This window comes from Oncorhynchus mykiss, chromosome 14 (assembly GCF_013265735.2).
Source record: "Oncorhynchus mykiss isolate Arlee chromosome 14, USDA_OmykA_1.1, whole genome shotgun sequence".
NCBI classification, from domain to species: Eukaryota; Metazoa; Chordata; class Actinopteri; order Salmoniformes; family Salmonidae; genus Oncorhynchus; species Oncorhynchus mykiss.
This window is the reverse complement of record NC_048578.1, coordinates 10968862-10993226: the sequence shown is the minus strand read 5'-3', so window position 1 is coordinate 10993226 and position 24365 is coordinate 10968862. Positions and strand designations below refer to the sequence as shown.

The 24365-nt window shown below is 43.9% G+C and overlaps 3 protein-coding genes across 7 annotated transcripts; 1 reads left to right on the top strand and 2 right to left on the bottom strand.

Moving 5' to 3' along the window:
• The first annotated feature begins 4690 nt into the window (after positions 1-4690).
• Positions 4691-11635, top strand: LOC110488782 (serine protease 23). 3 transcript variants are annotated; one of them, XM_021561162.2, is made up of 2 exons: positions 4691-5648; positions 8685-11635. In XM_021561162.2, exon 2 carries the CDS (start codon positions 8696-8698, stop codon positions 9872-9874), a length of 1179 nt encoding a protein of 392 aa, XP_021416837.1. In that variant the 5' UTR covers positions 4691-5648; positions 8685-8695; the 3' UTR covers positions 9875-11635. The 3 variants fall into 3 exon arrangements, with proteins under 3 accessions (XP_021416837.1, XP_021416836.1, XP_021416838.1); XM_021561161.2 differs by having other exon boundaries at positions 4694-5124; XM_021561163.2 differs by having other exon boundaries at positions 5131-5424.
• LOC118936299 (cofilin-2-like) lies at positions 11307-16651 on the bottom strand. The gene is made up of 4 exons (XM_021561160.2): positions 16497-16651; positions 12634-12944; positions 12430-12506; positions 11307-12238 (listed from the first exon to the last, which is right to left on the bottom strand). The coding sequence occupies exons 1-4, from the start codon at positions 16497-16499 to the stop codon at positions 12126-12128; spliced, it is 504 nt and encodes a 167-aa protein (XP_021416835.1). The 5' UTR covers positions 16500-16651; the 3' UTR covers positions 11307-12125.
• Positions 16652-17648: 997 nt separating this feature from the next.
• Positions 17649-24141, bottom strand: LOC110488781 (atlastin-3). 3 transcript variants are annotated; one of them, XM_021561159.2, is made up of 14 exons: positions 23879-24141; positions 22576-22785; positions 22262-22396; positions 22011-22115; positions 21867-21917; positions 21206-21262; positions 20929-21021; positions 20664-20802; positions 20442-20569; positions 20299-20355; positions 20050-20121; positions 19744-19935; positions 19333-19572; positions 17649-19117 (listed from the first exon to the last, which is right to left on the bottom strand). In XM_021561159.2, exons 2-14 carry the CDS (start codon positions 22777-22779, stop codon positions 19058-19060), a joined length of 1533 nt encoding a protein of 510 aa, XP_021416834.2. In that variant the 5' UTR covers positions 22780-22785; positions 23879-24141; the 3' UTR covers positions 17649-19057. The 3 variants fall into 3 exon arrangements, with proteins under 3 accessions (XP_021416834.2, XP_021416833.2, XP_036798830.1); XM_021561158.2 differs by having other exon boundaries at positions 22262-22399; positions 23879-24132; XM_036942935.1 differs by lacking the exon at positions 23879-24141 and adding an exon at positions 23329-23483 and having other exon boundaries at positions 22262-22399.
• Positions 24142-24365: the final 224 nt, after the last annotated feature.

The following is a 24365-nucleotide window of genomic DNA, read 5'->3' as shown; positions in this document are numbered from 1 at the left end:
GGGATCAAGTGATTTATTCGAAGCTGTACATTCAAGCGTCACATGAGAGGTTTATTGTTATGACATGGAAAAAACCTTGGCCAACATCACAACGAATGAGAATCCACAAGAAAGTTTAGAAAACACATTTCATTGTGGTCTTCATGAAACGAAGACCGAGGTAGTGAGGTAGAATTTACAAAGGAAGGGAAACTGAGAAATTAAGAGAGAGTACAACTATATGGACAGATGGGGAGGACTTTGACAAAAAATGAAGGGAGGAGGAGTAATACCTATAACTGAATGATAAAAGAGAACCAGAAAATACTGGAGTGCTAGAGTGAGGGCAGAAAGGGGACATTGTTTGTGTTCACAGCTCACCACTCTTAAAGAATTACACACTGGAGGCTCTGAATTCCAAGGAGTACGTTGAAAATTGTGAGTGACAGCGGGCTCAGGCGGCCATTGTCATGAAAGGTTCATTCTACTGTTGTGAGGCCCAGATCACTGGCTTGAATCTGAACCCAATTACTGGATTAAAGAGTACAGAGAAACCCCTGTGATCCTCTTAATAATCCCTGTTTGCTTGGAGAACTGTCGTGGGGCCGGGCTGAGTGATTACACAAGGTCTGATCCCCTGGGCCTACCACGATGGCACAACATGGGCATAGAGAGTGGGTGTGGGTGTGTGTGTGTGTTTGTCCAGCTGCGCACTGACCATGCCAGAGGTAGCTAATAACCTACCTGTGACAGACATCATGCATAGATTTACAATGCTCTCTGTATGAGAGCTCCACCGTTACCATAACAGGCTCTTATGACACTGTAATCTCTGTAAAAATCCAATAGAACTCACCTCTGTTTGCCCATAGGGAAAAGCTTATATGATATGAGCAGGGTGTTTGTACAGTATGGACGTGCAGGCTTTGTCTTGTGCCTACCACGGCAGACCATTTCCATGGAAATGTGATGTATGCCCACTCACATATACTCAGCGTGAACTCACGCATCTGGAATCTTTACTGTTTCCTACCGGCTGAATCCGCTTTGCCTCAAACTCTGACTGCCATAAGTAATAAAACATATTAGCAAACCTAAAACACAAAACAGTCAAGCTAGGCAAACATGAACGTAATCGCTTGTCAGCGCTGACTTATAACATAATAGTCAATAGCTTTCATAATCTGTGTTTCTAAAATATAATTCACATTTCCCCTCTTTCCTGGTCAGAGTTGACAGACGAAACATTCACCTTGAAGAGTGGTCATACGATAAAGACAGCCATGTCCCGTGGGGGAAAGAGCGGGGGGGGGGGGGGGGGGGGGGCTGCAGGGGGGGGGCTGCAGGGGGGGCTGCTTTGTTGGTTTAACTGAATCATCTAGAAAAGAGTAACTGGTTCAGGGAGAGAGGGGAAGAGAGAGGAGCCCCAAGGCCACTGACCCCCAGGACCTGTGTGTGGAGACAGGGTTCTTTAAAGGGAGATGTTTTCAACATTTTACGGGACCAAAATGTTTTTACAAAGCGCCCTCGTGAGTCTCTCTCTCTTGGGTGAGGCGTGAGTCCCAGGTCAGTGCAGGAACAACTGCTCCACTGTACTCCTGGCGGGAGTCAGTCCTGCAGAAATCCTGACCAGGAGCCTATTTTTTACAACATCTCATTAGGTCCTCCTAATTACACACACTGAAAGAGAGGTGGAACTGGAGGAAATTTGGAAAGTAGACAATGCTGAAAAAAAATCCAAAATCTCATTGAAATGTGATTGATAAATGGTTGTAATTGGTCTGTTGATGCTCAATGTTGTATACATGTATGATTGTAGAGACAATCCCAGAGAGGCATGAGTGTGTGAGAGGGAAAACTGACCTGAGGAACAAAAAAAAAGGAGCAGAGGGGAACAGAGGGATCTTAGTCGTTTTGATGCCAAACACACACAGAGGAAATCTCTTTCTCTCCTGCTGTGACACAGTTCATGTTTGCCCAAAGCCAGAGTGATACCATCAGTGGAAACGGCGTGGCTGCAGCCTGACGCACTTACACCTACAGGACTGTTTCTACCAACAAGATATAAGACCCCTTCATCATCATTCCCAGTTTAATGTGGCTTCTACTACCAGGCAAACTCCTGTAATTGACTATAACTTTGGCCTCAATTCCCTGTTCTCTCAACATATCCCTGGAGCACCTCGGAGAGAAGATGGATGCGTCAGAAAACCCATTAATCACCAACACAGACTGCTGGTCGCTTGTTAATGTGAAAAACTCATGAATCTGTCATCTCATATTCTAGCTCCTGGAGGCGTAAGGCAAGCTGTGATGAGCCATGCCAAAATAGTTCAAGGATGGGTGATAAGAGGCCAAAGTGTAAACCTTTGCTAGGTATGTGTGACATTCACAGTGAGGAAGCATACACACCCACTTGGGGACAACAGCAGACACATTGTCTTTGAGAGAGCTCGAGTTCTGTCCTTGCTGGTAGATTCCACAACTTTCCAGAAGGCGCTGTGTCTGTGAGTGGGACCTCTGTTTCATCGCCAGTGGAGGGTCACTGGGAGAATGAGCTGAGACGTGCATCCTGACTGGGATGTGGGCAGGGAATGAATGAACACCGCCATCACTGCCACAACATGCCCCAACATCTCAGGAATTCCTCAGCCTGCCTGTGGCTTATAATCACACCACTAATAAGGATAAATATGTCTCCGTTTAGGTGAGTTTCATCAAATCCTATATGATGGAAAACAGTCCAGATGGAGAAGTTGGATGGCATCCATTGCAACCCATACCTTAATTACTGTGTTTTTTTGAGACTGGGATAATCCACGTGGACTACTGGAAACTGCTTGCATTAGATATACAATAGCCTACAGTCGTGGCCAAAAGTTTTGAGAATGACAAAAATATTAATTTCCACAAAGTTTGCTGCTTCAGTGTCTTCAGATATTTTTGTCAGATGTTACTATGGAATACTGAAGTATAATTACAAGCATTTCATAAGTGTCAAAGGCTTTTATTAACAATTACATGAAGTTGATGCAAAGAGTCAATATTTGCAGTGTTGGCCCTTCTTTTTCAAGATCTCTACAATCCGCCTTCTCATGCTGTCAATTAACTTCTGGGCCACATCCTGACTGATGGCAGCCCATTCTTGCATAATCAATGCTTGGAATTTGTCAGAAATGGTGGGGTTTTGTTTGTCCACCTGCCTCTTGAGGATTGACCATTGAAGTTCTCAATGGGATTCAGGCCATGGACCCAAAATATCAATGTTTTGTTCCCTGAGCCACTTAGTTATCACTTTTGCCTTATGGCAAGGTGCTCCATCATGCTGGAAAAGGCATTGTTCGTCACCAAATTGTTCCTGGATGGTTGGGAGAAGTTGCTCTCGGAGGATGTGTTGGTACCATTCTTTATTCATGGCTGTGTTCTTAGGCAAAATTGTGAGTGAGCCCACTCCCTTGGCTGAGAAGCAACCCCACACATGAATCTCAGGATGCTTTACTGTTGGCATGACACAGGACTGATGGTAGCGCTTACCTTGTCTTCTCCGGACAAGCTTGGGATGCCCCAAACAATCGGAAAGGGGATTAATCAGAGAAAATGACTTTACCCCAGTCCACAGCAGTCCCTGATGTTTTTCCTGGAGAGAAATGGCTTCTTTGCTGCCCTTCTTGACACCAGGCCATCCTCCAAAAGTCTTTGCCTCACTGTGTGTGCAGATGCACTCACAGCTGCCTGCTGCCATTCCTGAGCAAGCTCTATACTGCTGGTGCCCCGATCCCGCTGCTGAATCAACTTTAAGAGACCGTCCTGGCGCTTGCTGGACTTTCTTGGGCACCCTGAAGCCTTCTACACAACAATTGAACCTCTCTCCTTGAAGTTCTTGATGATGGTTGATTTAGGTGCAATCTTACTGGCAGCAATATCCTTGCCTGTGAAGCCCTTTTTGTGCAAAGCAATGATGAAGGCACGTGTTTCCTTGCAGGTAACCATGGTTGACAGAGGAAGAACAATGATTCCAAGCACCACCCTCCTTTTGAAGCTTCCAGTCAGTTATTCGAACTCAATCAGCATGACATAGTGATCTCCAGCCTTGTCCTCGTCAACACCTGTGTTAACGAGAGAACCACTGACATGATGTCAGCTGGTCCTTTTGTGGCAGGGCTGAAATGCAGTGGAAATGTTTTTTTGGGGGGGATTCAGTTCTTTTGCATGGCAAAGAGGGACTTTGCAATTAATTGCAATTCACCTGATCACTCTTCATAACATTCTGGAGTATATGCAAATTGCCATCATATAAACTGAGGCGGCAGACTTTGTGAAAATGTATATTTGTGTCATTCTCAAAACTTTTGGCCACAACTGTACATTATAGGCTGCTTAAGAAGTCCATGTCTGTTGCTTTTTTTGCAACTGTATCAGGGACTAAGAATTTTTAGAGCCTTTTGCAATTTGTATTTTTCAGCATCTCTTCGGCTCTAAATGACAGATGGCATTTGATATAGCCTCAGTCTATTCACATTTGATTCACTCCCCAACCCTAGTGCCAATGTCTACTCCTGACAGGAGAAACAAGTTAACAGTTTCACTTGGACTGTTTGCAGCTGGAGGACACAATGATCTTGACTTGAAGGCTTCAGAATGTTACGTATGTGCTCTGTCAGTACCCATCTTCTCTCACCATCCTAAAAGCAGATTTGTCCAGTTGAGACATGTTACGTTTTTTTGTGTACAGCAGGGGCGCTAGGACCGTGAGGGAGAGCGCCTCTAAATGCATTTTCAGTAACATTTTCAGACAGTTATTTGTAAGCGCGTATGAGCCGGATAGCAGTTGAAGCGACTCACACGGACGGACAGTAACTTTGAGTAGGAATGAATATAAGCCAATAGTTGACTCTCATCAATAAACTTTGCTTTGACCGAATTGATTAGGACACGTTATTAAAGTGGGGACTCGCTCTCTGCGGGACTGTGAAGAGAGAGAGAGAGAGAGAGAGAGAGAGAGAGAGAGAGAGAGAGAGAGAGAGAGGGCGATACCTGTCACACTGAAGCGATGGGAGAAATCTGGAGAATTGATATGCCCGATATTTTTGAAGGGGGCGAAAACGTGAATTGGATTTAAACACAGACTAACCTTTTAACAAAAAGGTACAGTATGACATTTATTGTCATTCTAAGTAGCCTAATAATTTGTTAATCGTTATTTTGAATATAGTTATAGCTGGTTTGTCACCAGGAGGCTACATTGTAACATCCCTTTTTTTAGCCTGGGAAATGTTTTGCAAAGTAACTAATATTGTTGCTCCACTACTGTAAGGGAACGTTTCATAGCTAAACATGTACTTTTGCCAAAGGCAACCCCCCCGCATTTTTCAGTGAGTTGAGTATACTGCCTCCCACCCAGCACTATTCCCCTGTATTGGTGCAACTCAACAGTGACAGGGCAAGGTAAACATCATCTGTTGTCTTTGGGGTCTAACAACAACCCAACGAGTGTACATGGCACAGTACTACATTCACTCATGATGAATGTGGTTGGTGAATGACAAAAGACCCAGTGAGGGGGTTTTCAGGACAAAGCTCTGGCCCTGGGAAGCAGGTTGTTCTCAGAATTCCAGAGCCTTCACTCAAGGGTCAAAGATGAGATGAAGAATGCCGACAACAGCTTTCAGGTGTACATATATCCATTATTCGAATGTTTATGTGCTTAGTAGCTTATATATGTGCATTGGTGCTTGTTAGCCTCTCAGGATCCCTCAGAGGGCTATTTGTATTTGTACTTATTATGGACCCCCATTAGCTGCTGTCAAGGCAGAGCTACTCTTCCTGTGGTCCAGCAAAACTTTGTGACATCGGCTGATGTAAAATGGGCTTTATAAATACATTTGATTGTTTGATTAAGGAAGTTATACCATTTTAAAAACATTACAATATATTCACAAAAGATTTCACAACACATTAAGTGGGTGCCCTCAGACCACTACTCTACTACCACATATCTACAACACAAAATCCATGTGTATGTGTGTATAGTGCGTATGTTATCGTGTGTTTATGCATGTGTCTGTGCCTGTGTTTGTGTCTCTTCACAGTCCCCGCTGTTCCGTAAGGTGTATTTTAATCATGTTTTTTAAATCTAATTTTACTGCTTGTATGAGTTACTTAATGTGGAATAGAGTTCCGTGTAGTCATGGATTTATGTAGCACTAGTATAGTACCCTCTGAGAGGGCTATAATCATCAGCTTTGCTTGTCAGAAATGGGATCTATATGGAAGGTCGTTCCATTCAAATTGCCAAATGAAATTGACTGGAATTGAAATGTATTTGAAATGACTGATGCAAGGTGCTGACAGATTTAGTGGTGGTCCAGTGCCTTAGAGAGGAGTCAAAAAGGCTGTTGGGCTGTTTGGCTCTACAATGTGTTAGAGCCGGAAGATCTTTCTAATGTGGGGATCAGTTTACTGTTGTGTACTTTGGGACTTACAATGGAGGGTCACTCAAACCAAACTCACGCTCCGCAGATTATTGGAAAATGGAATAAAGACTCACCGAGATATTTCTTGACGTATATTATCCATTACTTTGGGTCCCTCATCAAATGCTTGCTGATTATAGGTTAGTGTGGTTAGATGTGTGATTCTACTTGATATTCTATCCCTTTTCCACAATTAAAACGAATCTGTCTCAGACCATGTAAACTATAAAGGTTACAGTCTATACAGACTTTAATAGTCTTAGAAGTCGACACTCATGTTAAGTCCTCTCTGACATGTTTGTAAAAATCCCAATAAAAGATGGCTAAATGTAGATGTTTGATGTGTAGGGGATTAGAGACCAGGGGTGGTGTGTGATGACTGCTGTTTTTGATTGCATAGCAGTGTAGGTCAGTAACCCCTAAAATGGAGTCCCTAGGCTGCATCTATTCAAGACATGAGCACCCTTGAGTAACTGTATCTTCTCTGTCTACACTATGATGATACAGTTGTGTGGTGGGAATTCCACTTTTTGCCTCCACCTTTCCCCTGCCTCTCTTTGTATGCCAATGCCTATTGTTCCACTTGTTTTTTTTTTTGCCCCCTTTTCTCCCCAATTTTGTGGTATCCAATTGTTAGTAGTTACTATCTTGTCTCATCACTACAACTCTCGTACGGGCTCGGGAGAGACGAAGGTCGAAAGCCATGCGTCATCCGAAACACAACCCAACCAAGCCGCACTGCTTCTTAACACAGCGCCAACCCGGAAGCCAGCCGCACCAATTCGGAGGAAACACCGTGCACCTGGCCACCTTGGTTAGTGCGCACTGCACCCGGCCCGCCACAGAAGTCTCTGGTGCGCGATGAGACAAGGATATCCCTACCGGCCAAACCCTCCCTAACCCGGACGACGCTAAGCCAATTGTGCGTCATCCCACGGACCTCCCGGTCGCGGCCGGCTGCGACAAAGCCTGGGCGCGAACCCAGAGTCTCTGGTGGCACAGCTAGCGCTGAATTATTCCACTTTTATGCTCCACTAATACCTGGCATGAACATGGGAGGGGATCAGAGACCAGGGTGTGGTGACCGCTGTTTTTGACTGCATAGCAGTATAGGTCAGAGTGTGTCCTGATCTTGTCCGTTTACACTTACAAGATCTGATCAAAAATCAATTCACAATGCGTATTTTAATCGTTTACGCCTATCTGAAAACGTGGGCATAATACGAATGTGGACATTATCTGGACACAGGATGCATGTTAGCACCAGGTATAAACGGGTCTTGAGACACCTGCTCTCTTCTACGCCACTAGAGCCTGAGGGTCCATAGTTTTCCTACCTATCGAGTTCCCCCTGGACCCTCTGAGCCTGCCTACGACACTCATACATAGAAAGGTAGTTAATGTTTGACGGCAGACACCACCTTGCCCCAGAGCCTTATCATAAATATAATTTGAGACGCCCTTCTCTTTCCGCAGAGCAAGCTGGAATGCAAGTCCCCTCCCCTTCAGTCCACCTATCCTCCCACTCATACACAACACGGTAGCCAAGATTCAAAACGTTATGATACGAATTAATTTGCAGACAAATAAACGGTGCAACGATAAGTGTCCTAACTCAACGACCGATATCCAATGTGTGTCCCAACAGCCACTTTCCTTATGTACTCTTATCTTGTGTACATAACCAGATGGCTTGTATAACAAACCTCTCTTTGAGCACTAAGACCACCAGCAGAACTGACATTTTAATGCTTGTCATACCCTTGTAGCGTGGTTTAAAATGACATTTTCTGAATAGCCCACAGTATAGACAGGAACAAGAGCTGCATTGTAACCTATTCAAAGAAATGAAAATTCAGACCTGCATTGCAACATGAGCCTGCATTAGCTGATCCCGCGTGTATGGGCTCTGAGCGAGGGGATTTGGAAGCCATGTGTCAGACTGAGAGTGGACTGGTTTTATGGGGGATTATGGGTTGAGAGTGTTTGTGAATGATGTACTTAAACTGGGGAGACAAGCCAGTAAAGCCAGTGCTCTCCACACCGTTGTGTTTCATTAGTGATGATCTGTTTTTAAGCGTCTTTAATCAAACAAGGTTTCTGCAAAGTCCATGACATTCCTAGTTCATCTATACCCTACTGTTCCTCACAGATAAGTAGATTCCTTTTTTTGTGTCTTTTGTGTATTGTTGTGGAGCGTACATTAAATGTTTTATATGTTTTTCATTTCAGTGTTTTGCTCAATGACCATGTATCCACATCCAAACTCTGGCCTGGCTCATCTCTCCATCTTAGTCCTGCTCCTCTCACTCCTCCTCCCCCTCTCTCTGCCATCTCGAGCCCCCCCTCACCAACACCCCGTCCCCTACCCCTCACTGGTGCCCCATGCACCCCTGCCCCTCTCCCGCTCTCGCTTCAGTTCCCAGACTCAACTGGACTTCACCACTCACTGCAATGCCAGCTGTTACCACAAAGGAGAGCAAGAGAGCAGGCGAGAGCACCTGACTGAGCAGCTGGCATTCGAGACACTCTATGCAGACGGTTCTCGTACCCTCACCACTGTGGATGTGGCGGATGAGGATAATTATGAGGGCACCATCAGTCCTGCCATTCAACCTCCACCAACAAGAGGACGTAGAGTTACCAGTAGGCACAGGCGTCAGAAAAGACAGATCTACGGGGCTGATGGGCGCTTCAACATACGCGGTGACCACTTCCTGTTGGACTACCCATTCTCCACAGCTGTGAGGATCTCCACCGGCTGCACTGGGGTCCTAGTGTCTCGACTCCATGTCCTGACCGCCGCCCACTGTGTGCATGATGGGAAGGACTACGTCAAGGGAGCCCGTAAACTGAGGGTAGGCTTCCTGACTCCTCCGTACATCAACGGCACCAAGCCCAGCCAGACCCCCACCAAGAAGCCCCTGGTGCGCTGGGTCCGGGTCAAACGCACCCGTGTCCCCAAGGGCTGGATCCAGGGCCCCCAAGAGGTCAGCATGGACTTTGACTACGCCCTCTTGGAGCTGCGCTGGCCCCACCGCCGGCCCTTCATGCGTCTGTCTGTGGCTCCTTCCTCTGACGACCTGGCAGGGAAACGCATCCACTTCTCTGGGTTTGACAGTGACAGGCCTGGGGAGCTGGTCTACCGCTTCTGTCCTGTGGAGGACGAGTCTAACGACCTGATCTACCAGCACTGTGATGCCCGGCCGGGGGCCAGCGGCTCGGGGGTGTACGGCCGCGTGTGGGACACGGCTCTGGAACGCTGGGAGAGGAAAGTCATCGGCATTTTCTCTGGACACCAGTGGCTGGAGATTGATGGGGAGAACCGCGACTACAACGTGGCTGTGAGATTCACCCCGCTGAAGTTTGCCCAGATCTGTTACTGGGTGCATGGGAACCGAGTGGACTGTAGTCAGGACTGAGAGAGAAGGGGAGGGGGGATGGCTTATAAAAAAAGAGGCTATGAAGTCCATGACAGATAACTATTTAAAGTAAGCACAAAATCCTTTAAAGGAGATGTGGAGAGGAAATTACTCCCCAACTCAGTTTTTAAAAGGGTAAGAGTGAAACTGGATTTAATCCTAATAAAACATCTACAATACTATCGAAGAAAACAGGACTGCTAAACCTTCATGCACCGTAACAGGTTTCCCTTGGAGGTGTTAACCACTGTGACTAGGAGCCTTGCTGTTTTATAACTATGGTAGCAGCCATTAACTTTATACTTTGGAATAGTATTGAACAGCTTTAGCCAATGAAGCAACTATTGGATTTTTTAAATTTTTTTAGATATCATACTCTCCCATTGTTCTCCGTAATACTGTGGCTGCATGTTTTCAACATTTAGGATCAAATGTGCGGGTGTGGAGTTGATTTTACAAAGAGATGTGGGGAGGGGACGGCTTATTTGTTTAGGTCACTTAAGGATTTGAATGATTTTGGAAAGTACAGGGACTTCTCATTCTGGGTTAGAAAGACACCTGTAAAATATATACACTCGGCCCCAATGGCCCAGAGGCATATCTAGCCACACTGACAAGATACGGCGCTTCAATACACCAAGCATGTCAAAAAGGGTCAAAGGTATCAATGGTGAAATCAACAAACGTCAGACTCTGAAAACCTAAGGGAGTTTCTTACTCAATGCTGGCAGCATAAATTACTTGCTTTCAAGCGGGTTAGGGGGTGAAATTCAGAATGTTGGTGATATTTTTTGTAAATGCCTATTTTAATAAAATCTTTTAGTTTATCATTAATGCTTGTCAGTTATGGAAACCAACAGGTATACAAAAAATGAGTTGCTACTTGCTACTGTAAAATGGAATCCACTTTTTGGAGTTAGAGTGCCCTCATGTGGTCAGTATGTAAACATTTAGGATACATGACACCATTGGTCTTTAATTCATTTTTTCAATTTGACAATAAAACTCAATCAAGCGGATGTTAAAAGGTATATTGCACAGAAGACCAAGTTCACCAATTTCAAATAAGAGTATCACTAACTTCCCAGTGTAAGCAGGTTCCTGAACCAACCAAACATTTTCAATAGATCAACTAAGTGACAATTTATTCAGATATTACCCATACACTTAACAGTGATTTACACCAGAAGCCATTACGATCTTTCGGCCAATTATTGGCAAAATATTTTCTCACTGGCCAAAAGACCAATAATTAGGCAAAAGATCAGAATTGGGCTGTCTGTGTAAAGGCAGCCAATAGGATATCAATATTTTTGCCTAAAACACTCAGACATCCACATCTTCCATTTGGACAGGCTAGATTATCAACCATATTAGCTTGTCATTCCTCAAATCACACAAGCTAGATAAAAATAAAAGGCAGAGTACAAAGTTAGTTTAGTGCCTTTTTATTAGAGATAAGGAGACGATACAAAACATCCACCACTCAATACCAGTCTAAATTCTGAACACAGGCTGTTCAAATACGTCGCCCCCATCTTACCTTCACACTTCTAAACCCACCAGATCCGGTTGTATAAGGAATGTGTTCAATTACTACATCAATGCCATGGTTTATTTATTTTAACTCAGAACTGGAAATAAAAATAACTGGACTCACTTAAAAAGTCGTGTAATTTGCATGTTCAACCCCCCCGCCCCCAAATGAACCGTGCTCCCCCAGAGAACGTCGATGTGTCACGTGCAATCGATCAAGCATTAATGGTCTTGTACTACACCTAGTCTCAACTACACACACACTTAGAAAACTTAACTAGAAGTTTGGCAAAAAAGGTAGTTGTATAATTAAGAACAGTATCTTGCTGGAGCCAAGTTGGAATTGTAACAGTTGTTGCCCTGTCCCTTTTCTCTGTGATCGTCATTCTAGCGGAATCCAGACAGAACAAAACCATGTCCTCAAACATTTACATATTTAGTCTTCATAATCATCATCCTTCATCAATTGTTTTTATTTTTTTATTGATCTTTTTATTGCTTTTTCTTAGTGTGCGTTTTGTTCGTGTTCATTATGTCATGTGAACTGGAATGACAGGCTGCATTTGTGGAATTTGAAAACTGTCACTTTTACCCCCCTCCCCCCCAACAGTCCCACAAATGATCCTGGTCCTGCTTTGCCCCTCCTCCCAACCATATTGGAATGAACAGCCAACCCCTTCAGATGTCTGGCTTCAGTAGAAGCCTGGGGCTAAATTTATAGAGGGCTTCCTTCCAGGGTGATTACCGATGAGCCTCCAAGCTTGTCGGCAAGGGTGCGCCGGTCCTTGATGTCTTCCAATCCGTTCACTTGCCACTCGTGCTTGATACCTGAAACGGAGGGAAAAATGTAGCTTCACATAGGACACGCTGCATATTAACACCCCCCCCCCCCCAAAAAAATACATGTATAATTCCATTACAAAGAGCTATAGGGTTGAGCAAGGAGATGCCATTTAATTTGAAGAGAACCCACAGAGCCCAAAAGTTTGATTACATCTGCAACTGTCAGTGCTTCTCACCTGTGAACTTCTTCTTGATGGCATCCTTTGAGCTGGCGTAGATCATCTTGCTCTTCAGGGGAGCGCCATCTGGGGCCCTATGAGGGAGGGGTAATGGTTTAACCATTGTCCCGAGTGTTGAAGCCAAGTGACACCATAGCAGAAAATGTACGATGCCCCCCTCAGCCTACACCCAAGTCTAGCCGAGCCCCTCTCATTCCTCACCAGAAGATGAAGACCAGGTCCTCTTTCTTGGTCTCCTTGGTCTCATAGGTGGCGTCGTAGAGGGCGTAACGGCAGTCGTCTGGGGGCAGCATCTTGACGAAGTGCAGGTAGGGGTCCTGGACCGTGACACCCACGTCTCCTGTCAGGATCTCTTGGCCCTCCTCCAGGATGATGTGCTTCTTGTCCTCACTCAGGCAGAACAGCACCGCCTTCTTCCTCTTCTTCTTCTCATCCTCGTTCGCCTGTGCCTTACGCACCTTCATCTCGTTGAAGACTGTGATAACGTCATCTGTTACTGTCACCCCGGAAGCCTGCGCAGAGAGGGACAGAGAGAGGTCAGTGAGAGTAGTCATATACATCTGCCTTGGACTTCTCACACTGCAGGAACGCACCCTTCAAGGACGGCTGATAAAGGGAATCAATAGGGAGGTAGATGCACAATGACTAGCATTTATGAACAAGCGGCCATTAGTCCTATGGGTGTGGGGCACCATAAGCAAGATTGCAATCCTATGGTTTCTATGACCTCTACCCACATGATCAGTCAAGAAATGGCGACCATACAAGTCACCATCCATGGCACTGACCAGAAAAGCATGATGTACAGCATGGCATGCATGACTCAGCAGGCGTGGCATTCAGAATAAGGCACAGGGTTTAACCCTTTTACCAAACTTGGACACAATCTGGAGAACCCCACACCAAAATCTCTGATGAGTAAGGGATACCTGTAGCTGTGAGGGGGACAGATGAATGTTGGTATGTCTGGTGTACCTTTGTAAATAAAGTAACATGCCAAAGGTGCATCGATAGATTGCCACTGCCTGATAAGGGCCAGTAACAGGTGTCTCTGAAAAGGGCAGATAAAACCAGGTTACACAAGGAGGGGTTTTCCCTCCTACTATAAACATGTACAGTATGTGAGAGCCAACCATGCCACGTAAGTAACTGCTTCAAAAATAACCATGGGAGTGAAGGTGGGGACAGGAATTAAGCCTTAGAATGTGTGGGTCGGTCACAGACAATGGATCCTCTGTGGGGGAAAAATAAATAGGCCACATCCGAGTCACAACAGCCCTATAAACCTTGCTCCGGTTTTCTGATTTCCATTAGGGCATTTTACCCAACAGGTATCACATCAACCCATGCAGGAACCGGCCAGAGGATGTTACCAAGTGTCAAACCATCCCTCCGTCTGGCAGGTTTTGGCCAATCCCTTCATCAGCCTTCTGCCAAATCAGGTAGACTAGACACTTTTCACCAAGTAAAGCCACATCAATACAACAGAGGCGGCCTTCATTAAAAATGTCCTCCTGGCTTGAGAGTGGCATCCATGCCTTCCAGAGCCCTGCCACTGTAGTGACCCACTTTGAAGTAATATGTGTGTTAAGGGTGTGGGCCTGTTTGCTCTGGGTGTGAGGATGGCCAGGGCCTGCGAGAGACCACACTGGGCTCAGGACCTAATCACCTAGTGGTGAGTTTAGATCCAACATCTGGATTAGAGACATCCTCAACAGGAGGGAAAAGACATTGCAAGAGTATTAGAAGTACTGCCGGGGATAGACTTCTATTTCCAGGGCAATCATTTTTTCTAGGAAGAGCAAGGCACCACTACCGAGGGTGAAGCGGCCAGGGTGTTTGAAGAGAAGCCAACTGCCATGCAGCTCCACTTAATCCTACCAATTTTCCAAAACAATTAGCACTCCTGCTACTATTCTGAGATCTCTTCAGACAATGCATGTTTCTTCACACTGCAGCAAGCCACAAAACAGACTAAAGCGCTGACTGGGGATAACTGTATGAAAAGACAAATACCCAGAAGCCAGTGGAGATTATACCCTTTTAGTCCCTCCATGCAGAAAGCATATTATTTTCAGAGCAATAGAGATCCCTTTCTTCCTGCCATAAAATATCACAGAATGTTGCCAAAAGTTAAGGTTCAAGTAACAGCATATGATAAGACAGATAATGTCAGGTTCGTGACTACAATGGTAGTTCCCCAGACCGACCGTCAGTTGAGGCAGTGAAAAGGGACAATAATTGTATTCCAATTCACTTGAAATCAAGTGAACAAATCTAAAATAATCCTTCACCAAGTAGCTGTTATCAACAAGAAATGACTTCACCCAATCATTTTACTTCGCTTGTCTTGCGTCTGTCCAACTGCACCCATAATAGGGCACTAAAGACTACTGTGGGCTCCTCCGGAATAGCTGGGACAGAACCAGCACGTCCTTCAGCCTAGCCCTTGGACCCAGCCAGCTCACTACTCGGCAGGAACAGGGGCCAATCGTGTCCAACAGTGACCATTCATTCATCATATACACAATAGAACCAAAGCATTGATGTCATGTTGTAAGACATTTTTCACATGATCAAGAACGGCACATAAGGGACTCACAAATGAACAGCAAGTGGGAAAATATCTCTAATCAGTCGACTAAATTGAAAGTAATCGACATCCCCCTCCACAATCAGTCAGATTCACCAAATTAAGAACATACATTTAATACCATGCGGAAAGCATGACAATAGAACCCAGAATTTGCGCTTTTGGACAAAAATGTTGATAATTCTACAAGTTTATTCAGGGTTAAGCCTATGTACGTTGAGTGAGACCCTGGTGCGTGCCACAAACATTTGACCGATTGTTTATTGCGTATGCTACAGTAGATATGGTCGTTCCAAGCATCCCGGCACTTCGTTCCGTAGAAACCAGGAAGAACGTCGTGGGAAACGCTTGCAAAACCTTTAGCGTTAGCTCGTGGAATAACGGTGTCATCCCCGACAATTTTTCACCTTCGCCTGACTGTTATAACGTTACCCATCACTAAATTAAAAATACTTCCTCAGGATAGACATGTAATAGCCAACGTTAGTTGCCGACTGTTTACAATAGAGAAAAGGTTCAAAAATGCTCTTTGCACCAAAAACCAGGGTGGGGCCATGAATGCAGTGATGGCACATGTGCACTATATAAGGCAAAACGATATCGAGAAAATACCAGACCGCTAACGCGATTATTTTCACACGTTGCAAACAGAAGTCCCATCCATAATTTAAGCTAACGTTGGTCAATTGTCATGGCACCTATGCAAATTAGTTTGCTAGTTAATAAAAACAGAAGGGGCTCGTGCGACTGGCGGAGACAAAGGAGGTGGAAATCAAATGAGCTAGTTAGCTAACTAGCCATTTAGCAAGCTAACATGTAGCTATGTGTAGGCACAGAAAATGCACTCCGTTAGCCATGCTAAACTAGCCTTTAGTACCGGCAAATACAAGGCCAGAGTGCTAGATAGCTGGCAAATTCGAGGGGGTGGCGGGGGTGAGTAGTACTGGGCCGTAACTAGTTAAACTAGATAGCATATTCGGTGATAAGTGACTACTACTTGCAACTCGGTGCTTACAGTGCTAGACTGGGCATTAGGCCTTAGTGACGGGAGATTGGGTGATGGAGAAAATGGCGCCAGGCAGTTTTTGGGTCGTTTTCTTTCCACACAAACACGTCCTATGCTAGGCGATTATAACGTCAAGAGACGAGCAAACATCTGCATAAAACATGCTTTTATGAGTTAGGGACAGTCACCTGATTGATTCAAAAACACTTTAAAACGAATTTACTACCATCCAAGATTCAATATTCAACTAGGAAACGTTCCAGAACACAAGCATAGCAGTCACAGCTGACCCGACAATCTGATGATGCTGTCGGTTTCATCTCAAAATGAACTCGCTGTTCCCTAGCTAAAATACATTGCATCAACAAAGAAAGCGAAAACAGAGTAATGATACTTGTGTGATATATATATATATATTTGTTTTCAATTATATACCACATAGCTAGTTGTTAAATGTAAACGTACCATCGCTGTTTGAATTGGTCGGCGTCTGGTTAGAAATTGAATGAGCTGTGATGCAGTGTCGATCTCGCACACACTTGATACAGCACGTGAACGCGCTTAGCTGCGCGTGATTGATGCCGGGGTGAGAAGCGCGAGCATCTCCAGGAAAGAGTGGTCGTTAGTTTTAACATGGAGCATGGTGGGATTAGAAATTATACATTTTTGCCAAACGTTTAATGTTTGTCCAAATCAAAAATAACATGTGAACAAATAAACAACATTTATATAAAATAGAAGTCTATTTTCATTTTTTAAATGAAAATAGAATTGCACGGATGCGAGGATGAGTATCCCTTAATTCTCATAAGATGCTGCATGCTGTTGCTTTTATGCCTGAGGCCGGCCACTGACATTCACTTGGAAAAATATTTTTGGGGAAAACATTCGCCCTGCATCACAGTGATTCTATGAGTACAATATAAGACTACGGACACGTATGCTATTCAGATACGAGAATAATTATTTATCAGTGTAGGATCCATAATAACTCAGTATTCGTTCTCATTTGCTCTTTCTCGCCTCACCACACCCCCTCTACAAGGATTGTTGAACTCACTTCCAAATATGGAAGCGAATGGTGGCGGCGGCAGTGCACGCGCCTCGGTTCAACAAGGCAGCCCGCGACGCCGATCACCATATAAGGAAACAAGGACATGATTTTCGCTATAGCAAATTTCACTGCGCAGTACATACTGGTGGGAGCAGCATTGTGGAGCATAGAAAAGAGTGACAGCAAGAGGGGGGAAGTAGGAGGGACAAAGACAAAATAAAAAGAGGGAACGGCTCCGCCACTGGAGTATGAATGGATAATAACCCCTTTTCATTCGGTTACAACGAAGCAGTGTACAACACAAAAACCTGTCCTTTGGCACGCCCACCCTATGAATTAATTCAATAACCCTGCTTCAATAACCCTACTGCAATAAGATTGCTATCTTCATAATATCAATAATGTCATCAATCATCTGTAGGCCTATATCCATTCCATACTGACCCTATCAGTAAAAGGAACACCAGAATAATTTAATGAAAAATGTTTTTGGCTTGACATAGGTATATATATTCAATTTATAGTGAAATAGGTATACGAACTAGTCAAGAACTCAACCAAACTTACAGGTCTTTTGCATTTTATTTGGCTTAAGCAATACTTATTCTAAAAATTGTAAATAAAAACATAGTTACCAAGGCCACAAAACAATATTGCAAAAGATGATTTAAAAAAAAAAGCAATGAATTTCATGCATCTACTGTAATGTATATTTTTATTTGTTGAATGAGTTAAAAAGTAACAGTACAGAGAGGAGGGAGAGTGCAATAGTAAATGCGGAAAACGCCTCCAATTGTTTGCCTCAACAATGGAATGGAACACAGACATGGAATGTGCAAAAAGAAAGTCAGAGACAATACAACTTTTAGAACTATGTATAATTATCTGGATTCTGAGGACAAGCAAGGTCTTTTGCCTTTCATTGTACCCCTATGCTTATGGGTAATTCTTTGGCTGACAGGTGACCAAGGGCCTCATATTACCCATCACTTGTTTACACACAAACCAGTTAATCTAATCCAGATATTTTCTCAAATGATCACAATCTAATTTCAAGTGATCCTCTGTATAGCAAAATCTTACATATAACATCTTTGGAGCATTCATTCATCAAGTAAGTGCCACTTAACTAACGTTTCTCAACCAACCATTCAATTTCAGAAGTAACGCAAGACATTTTTGGTCAAGTTACAAGGGAGAAGTGGTGCCTCTAAAGTGGGCTTGTAAAAACATAAAATGAGAGCTATTACAGTAGGATAAAACACAAAAGCAAAAACAGTACAACAAGGAATCCCTGACATGGATAAGGAGAAGGCAAATAAGGAGCATGCTGCAAAACTGGGAATGGGATGGAATGTGCACAAGGCCACAGAGAGGTACAAAGAAACCAGCATAAAGTCAAGAAGATCTGGCTACATGTATACCCCATTACAGCACAGCATAGGTAAATTCCATCAGGAGGATAAATTGCTCAAGTCTAATTTGACTTAAAAGCCTCCATGCAAGCCTCTTAGTAATAAGCATCGGTCACAAAGGATACATAGATTATGATGCATTGAAATCCATGGCATGTCCAATAACAATGCATTACTTGGGTCTAGGGTGTCTAAGTAAACATCACTGGGTTGTCTTTACAGACAAGGAGGAGTGTGCGAATGGCAGTGTCAGTCAGTGTTAAAAACAGGTCCAGAGGATTAAACAACCCCATGGGTATGAGATAATGCACCTTTGCCCCAGATACTCTGTAAGACTATGGTCTCTTGATGTAGATAGAGTGATGTAGTGTAAAATTGTGCGATTGAAAAGATGCTGGTGTATGTGCATTATGTTGACCTCCCACTGCCATTGTAATCATGTGTTGGTGTTGTAACTGCACCTTGTCAGTGCTATATGTCGGTTCCATGTGATAGCATGGTAAGGCTTTAGTGCTGGGATGTGTGCGTGTTGTATTGCTATGAGATAAAGAGGCCATCTAGCTGGATTTCTTCATCTTAGCCACCGCTGGCCTCGACTTATTCAACACCACCGTGGCCTGAAAGAAAAGGACATCATTAAATTGCATTGAATGAAACATTTAAATAAGGGTACTTGAATTACTTCTAAGGACATTTTGATTCTTACCAAAAGTTCAAACAACTATGCTTAGCTATTATTTTTTTTACAGTCCAACGGCACACTCTGTGCACCAACTGTAATGGGCCTTGTCTCATGTCTCACCCACACCTACAATTCAAAAGATGTTCTCACCTGCTGCAGTATGACACCTGCTGTCTGGTCGATGGCTCCCCCCAGCCCCCGGTATTTTCCCGAATAGCGTATGAAGGCCCAGGTGAGCATGGCGACCATGGCCAGGCCCAAGACACAGTCACATGCAAAAGCAATGGTAGCCAGGCCGATGAAGAGCAATAGCCCTGACAGCACGTACAGGAAGCACACAAGGACAAACAGCACTGCAGGCGTCCGGAATGCAGTGAAGACATTCTTTGACTTTCAAAGAGAAATAAAATATTAATCAAAATGTTTATCTGTAAACTGAACTTCAATAATTCTACCTTTTATGTATCCACAGTAAATTTAAAATGGAAAATAAAATGTTTACTGACAAAAATTGATCTGGTGCCAAGTGATACCACTGGGTTGTGAGTCAGTCTCTCTTACCTCATTGTGCTTTCTGAAAGACTGCCACAGCTCTACCAACTCGGCCTCAAGCTGGTCTTGGTAGCGGTCACAGAACTCCTGTCCTCCCATCTTCTTAGTGGAGGAGAAGACATGGAGGGACTCCTGGAGGAAGAAGTGGTGCTTCTCCTCCAGAGAGGCAGGAGCCACATAGGGAAGGTCTCCCCCGCAGACCTTTAGGACGATAGAGAGATTAATACAGAATGCAAGGCCTTAAGAGTAAAGAGGAATTTTTCTTTCAGATGAAAAAAATGCACATAGATTTCTTTGCCAAGAACACAAACCCACCTTCTCCATGTTCTTGTAATACTGGTCTTTGGCTGCCGCCACGGCTGCCAGGTTGTTGGCCTCTGCTGTGGCCTTGTGTGAGAGAGATGCAATGTACATTTACTGGCAGTGGACTAGTGACATTCAACAAAAACTCAAGACTTAAGAACCTCAAATATGAACTTGTCTGTTGGAAGAGCAATACAGCATTTACATTACATCTCTCAAAGAGGTGTAATGCTGAAATCTAAGTGATAAATGGGTGTGTACCAGCAGCATGGACTTTGGGTGTGGTAGGTCTTCACCCTGGTAGATCTTGATGTATGCCTGAAATCAAACATTCCACTGTCAAACACAACAATGATACAAACCTGGCAGTCAGGAACCTCAGAGGGCTAAAAAAACAGTCTCACCTTGAAGAACTCCAGGAGGCCCCTGCAGGTGACTTTGTTGCCGTTGATCTCTTTCTCAGCCAGGTTGTCTGGATGCAGCAGTGTGGGGATGAGGTTGCGTAGCTCCTCTTTAAACTCTGGAGCCACATCTAACACAGGTTTGAAACCGATTAAGTTCCTTCCTCAGACACTCAGGTGGATACCATTAGATGGATTAACAAGATGGACAAGGAGCAACCATACCACTAAGCTGGCCCTTGAAAGCGGGGCTGGTGGCCACCTTCAACCCAGGATGTGGTAGCAGAAAACAGTTGATGGAGGTGAAGCAGGAATGAATGTGTTCCCTCACTGTCTGTAGTTCCTCATGCTGGGTCTCTTTCACCTGCACAACATCACAAATACTGGTTACTATCACCAATGCACACTTAAACCTGGCAAAATGTACTCTCTCATCTTACACAGTGCAGCACCAACAACATTAAATGGTACCCTAAAAAGGGTCTAGTACCTGTAGACGTTTATCAAGGAACTCACTGCCTCCCTTCAGACCATATTTATATTCATAGGGAAAGCTCCAATCCCTGATTAGGAACATCAGAGACTGAGAAAATGGGAGAATGGAGCGACCAATATAATTAAAAACAAGGCACATATAATAATGCACTTTTAGTTAGAAAATATTATACCCTAAGCAGCAAGCAAAGTCAAAAGGAACTTAAAGATGATTGGTCTAAGATTCTTAATAACCAATTGCTTTGTATTTATAAGACTTTTGGTTCTCATACCTGAAATGGCTTCAGGAAGATTTCATCCATGGCGAGGCGTCCATACTCTGTAAACAGCTGGAAGAAGACAGAACATAAAGGATGTCCTTCATTATGCATTGGTGTAGGATGGACACCCAGGAGGATTAGGATAGGAAATCAAATAATAAATGACAAAAATTTACTTTAGGTACATTCAAATTCTCTGATTCTGAATGAGCACATTGATATCCAAAACCCGTGTCAGGTTTTTTAATTCCCTGATATTTCCATGCCTTTGGGGAGCAATGCTCTCAGGTTGTGGAACAGGTAGAACATGTTAGTCTGTCTGACACCAGACCATGTGGCACAATGGGAGCTGTGTACACACTGTTGGGTCTGAATACCCTGTTTATTTTTTAACTCTCATTGAGTCCAACATTTACAGTAGTTTTAGAACTCAGTTTTGAGCAATCAAGCTGATTGAGTCCTCTTGCTGCTTGGATTTGAAAAACAAATAGTTGCAATGGAAGGTGGTGGGGCTGGAGGGCTGTGTGTGTTTCAGTGAGAGACCCAGAGAACCAACCACTGTAAGAGCACAGCCCCTTTCATTATCGGAACATTACAGTGTCTCCCGAGAATCGAGTTAGCAAGAGTCTGTCGTTTCAGCCAGGCAAACATGTTACTGCTGAGGAAGACGGACCTGCAGCTGCTGCAGATCATCTTCCTGAATGTTCTGTGAGAGGTTGTAGATCTGCAAGAGAGAAACAATCACAACCACATTACATACATGATTTTAAAAAGTAACACCAATTACAACAAATTACATGAGTGCATAGCAGACCACCTGTATTGAGCTGGTCATGGTACTGAGGGCAAAGATTGTGGCACAATCTTTCACGGTGGATTGGTTGTCAAATGCACCCTGGGTGTCCATCAGTAATACTGCCACCTATCGAGGGCAGAAATCAATGCATCAATCAAATGCATTATACCAACACAAACATTACAATTTGCATACTTTTGTGTTCCAATGCACATATACATTTTTTGCACAATCATTCCAAGGAGCATAGTTTTGAATGTTGGAGTCAGTACCTCCATCCCATCACTCTTCTCCACCAGGAAGACCTCACTCCACAGCTGAATGCCGGTGGTCTCTGGCTCTGAGCCCCCCCTCCATTTAAACCCAGTCAGGGGCTCATCCTCCTGACCCAGCCACTCCTCACCATGCTTCTGGAGGAATACAGACGTCGCTACACATTACTGACTGGTCAGCAGCCCTGGGATTAAGTCTGATATCAGGAAACAATTCACGTCACAGGGAAAGATGGTATGTGACATAAAACAAATGACATACTGAACTTTGAACCAAGTGTGGCTGTACATGTTCCATTTTCAGAAACACTGACCTTCCTGTACATGTAGCGGAGCATGAAGTCCAGAATGAAGCTCTTGCCTTTCCGGAAGGCCCCGGCCACCGAGAGCACCACCACATGTTTATCCCGAACCTCCGGTGCAAGCAGAACCCGTCCTAAAGCCTCTGTATCCAAGGCAAAGGAGTGATCTTTCTTGCACACTGTCACAATCTGGACTGGACCTGGCTCACTGCCCATCGCTCCCTGTGGGTGACGGGACAGACATGACATTTTGACTTATATGTAGGTACTTATCTGAGGCGTGAATTGTTTCATGTTAGTGCCAGTTAGATGTAGGCCTGTCTCACATCAAGCTGATATCAACGCTGATGATACTGTATAACTACTGGGTATTACAACTCTGGTAACTTATGCCATTATATTTGGACATGTCATCTCACTCCTTGTATAAACAATTCAAGCTCAAACTGAGGCCCTGAAAGACAGAATAGCATAGAAATGTTATTTCCCCCCCCCCCTCCACCACGAGGAAAACCCAATGAAAAATGATTCATAGAGATACTCTTTAAATCATTAGACAATGTTGGTCTATGTGCAGGACTGTGTCTAAATAATGTGTGATACATCAACCCTGCTGAGAGCTAATGCACGCTCCACATCCACGCGGAGATTCCTTTAGCCCTCTCAATGAGGCTCTTTGTTGCAGTGCTAGTAGCCACCCTTGCTGAAAGGTGGGGAAAAGGCCAATAGGGCTATATCAATCAACACAACATTTCAATTCCTTACCTGGTTGGAAGCTAGATCAATATCCCACCTTACTAGACATTCTTAGTTCAGACTAAAATGAATGTGTTCACACACTATTACATTACTCCCGTCATAGACAAGATAGTCAATTAGCAATTATGACCGGTGCTCTGAAGGTGTGGTACCATGACTGTCTGACAGGCAGTGTACAGAGTAACAAAGGCATATGCATGACTGAAACAGGTTTCGCTTATCTGTGTAACTAGCTAACAGTACAGAGAAAGGCACAAACAATTTCACACTCCTTTTATACTACTACCAGTCTAGACAACAGTTTATGCCTACTCTAAACCAATAACAATTTGATACATTGAGGGCATTAGTTGGCAAGTGAAATTATTCAGCAATCTAGCTAGTTGACACGGCATAGTACAATATTTTAGCTAACGTAACTGACCGCACGCTCAAATTAGCGATGCTTTTAGCTCGCCGAAAAAAGCAACTAGCTAACATAAACATTCTTACAATTGTTAACGACATTTTACTGTTCATGAACAGTCGTGATTTATTAACTGAAACACTGTTTTACCTTTGGTATCCCAAATGAGCGAATTTCACAGGAACAAGCTAGATAGCTATGAGTCAGAAAAATAACAACACTGCAACCATGAAAACTTTCCAACTACGAATTGTCACTTCCGTGTCCGATCGCCTTGTAGTTTTAGTGTTGATCAATGGTGTAATCCAGGGAAGTAGTTAAACTACATTTACAAAGATCCTCCAGGCAATAACAGTTACGCTAATGATGATGGCAAATGTAGTTTTATCGAAGTGCTACGAACGCGGAATATAAAGTGTGGTTATGCCATCAACACCACACCCAAAATCGTCTTTCCTACATAGCTATGATTTTTTCAACATGTTAATCTTGCGCTTTGGCTCTTAACATAATACCTAGACGGACACAAATAAAAATGTGCATTTATTTCGGTTACTTGTTATTTCCAGTCAAATGTCTCCCCACTAATTAGGGGTGTCAGTCTGCACATTGAATCCAAGGAATGCAAAGATCTTTA

What these genes read in the sequence shown, in the direction of transcription:
- LOC110488782 (XM_021561162.2), top strand. Translation starts at nt 8,696, where the DNA reads ATGACCATGTATCCACATCCAAACTCTGGCCTGGCTCATCTCTCCATC.
- LOC118936299 (XM_021561160.2), bottom strand. An exon ending in GACCTGGTCTTCATCTTCTG is followed by an intron (nt 12,507 to 12,633) that starts GTGAGGAATGAG and finishes CCTCCCTCATAG; the next exon opens with GGCCCCAGATGGCGCTCCCC. An exon ending in CATCAAGAAGAAGTTCACAG is followed by an intron (nt 12,239 to 12,429) that starts GTGAGAAGCACT and finishes CCTCCGTTTCAG; the next exon opens with GTATCAAGCACGAGTGGCAA.
- LOC110488781 (XM_021561158.2), bottom strand. Translation starts at nt 22,779, where the DNA reads ATGGGCAGTGAGCCAGGTCCAGTCCAGATTGTGACAGTGTGCAAGAAA. An exon ending in TCCGCTACATGTACAGGAAG is followed by an intron (nt 22,400 to 22,575) that starts GTCAGTGTTTCT and finishes GTATTCCTCCAG; the next exon opens with AAGCATGGTGAGGAGTGGCT. An exon ending in CTTTCAGAAAGCACAATGAG is followed by an intron (nt 19,573 to 19,743) that starts GTAAGAGAGACT and finishes TCTCTTTGAAAG; the next exon opens with TCAAAGAATGTCTTCACTGC.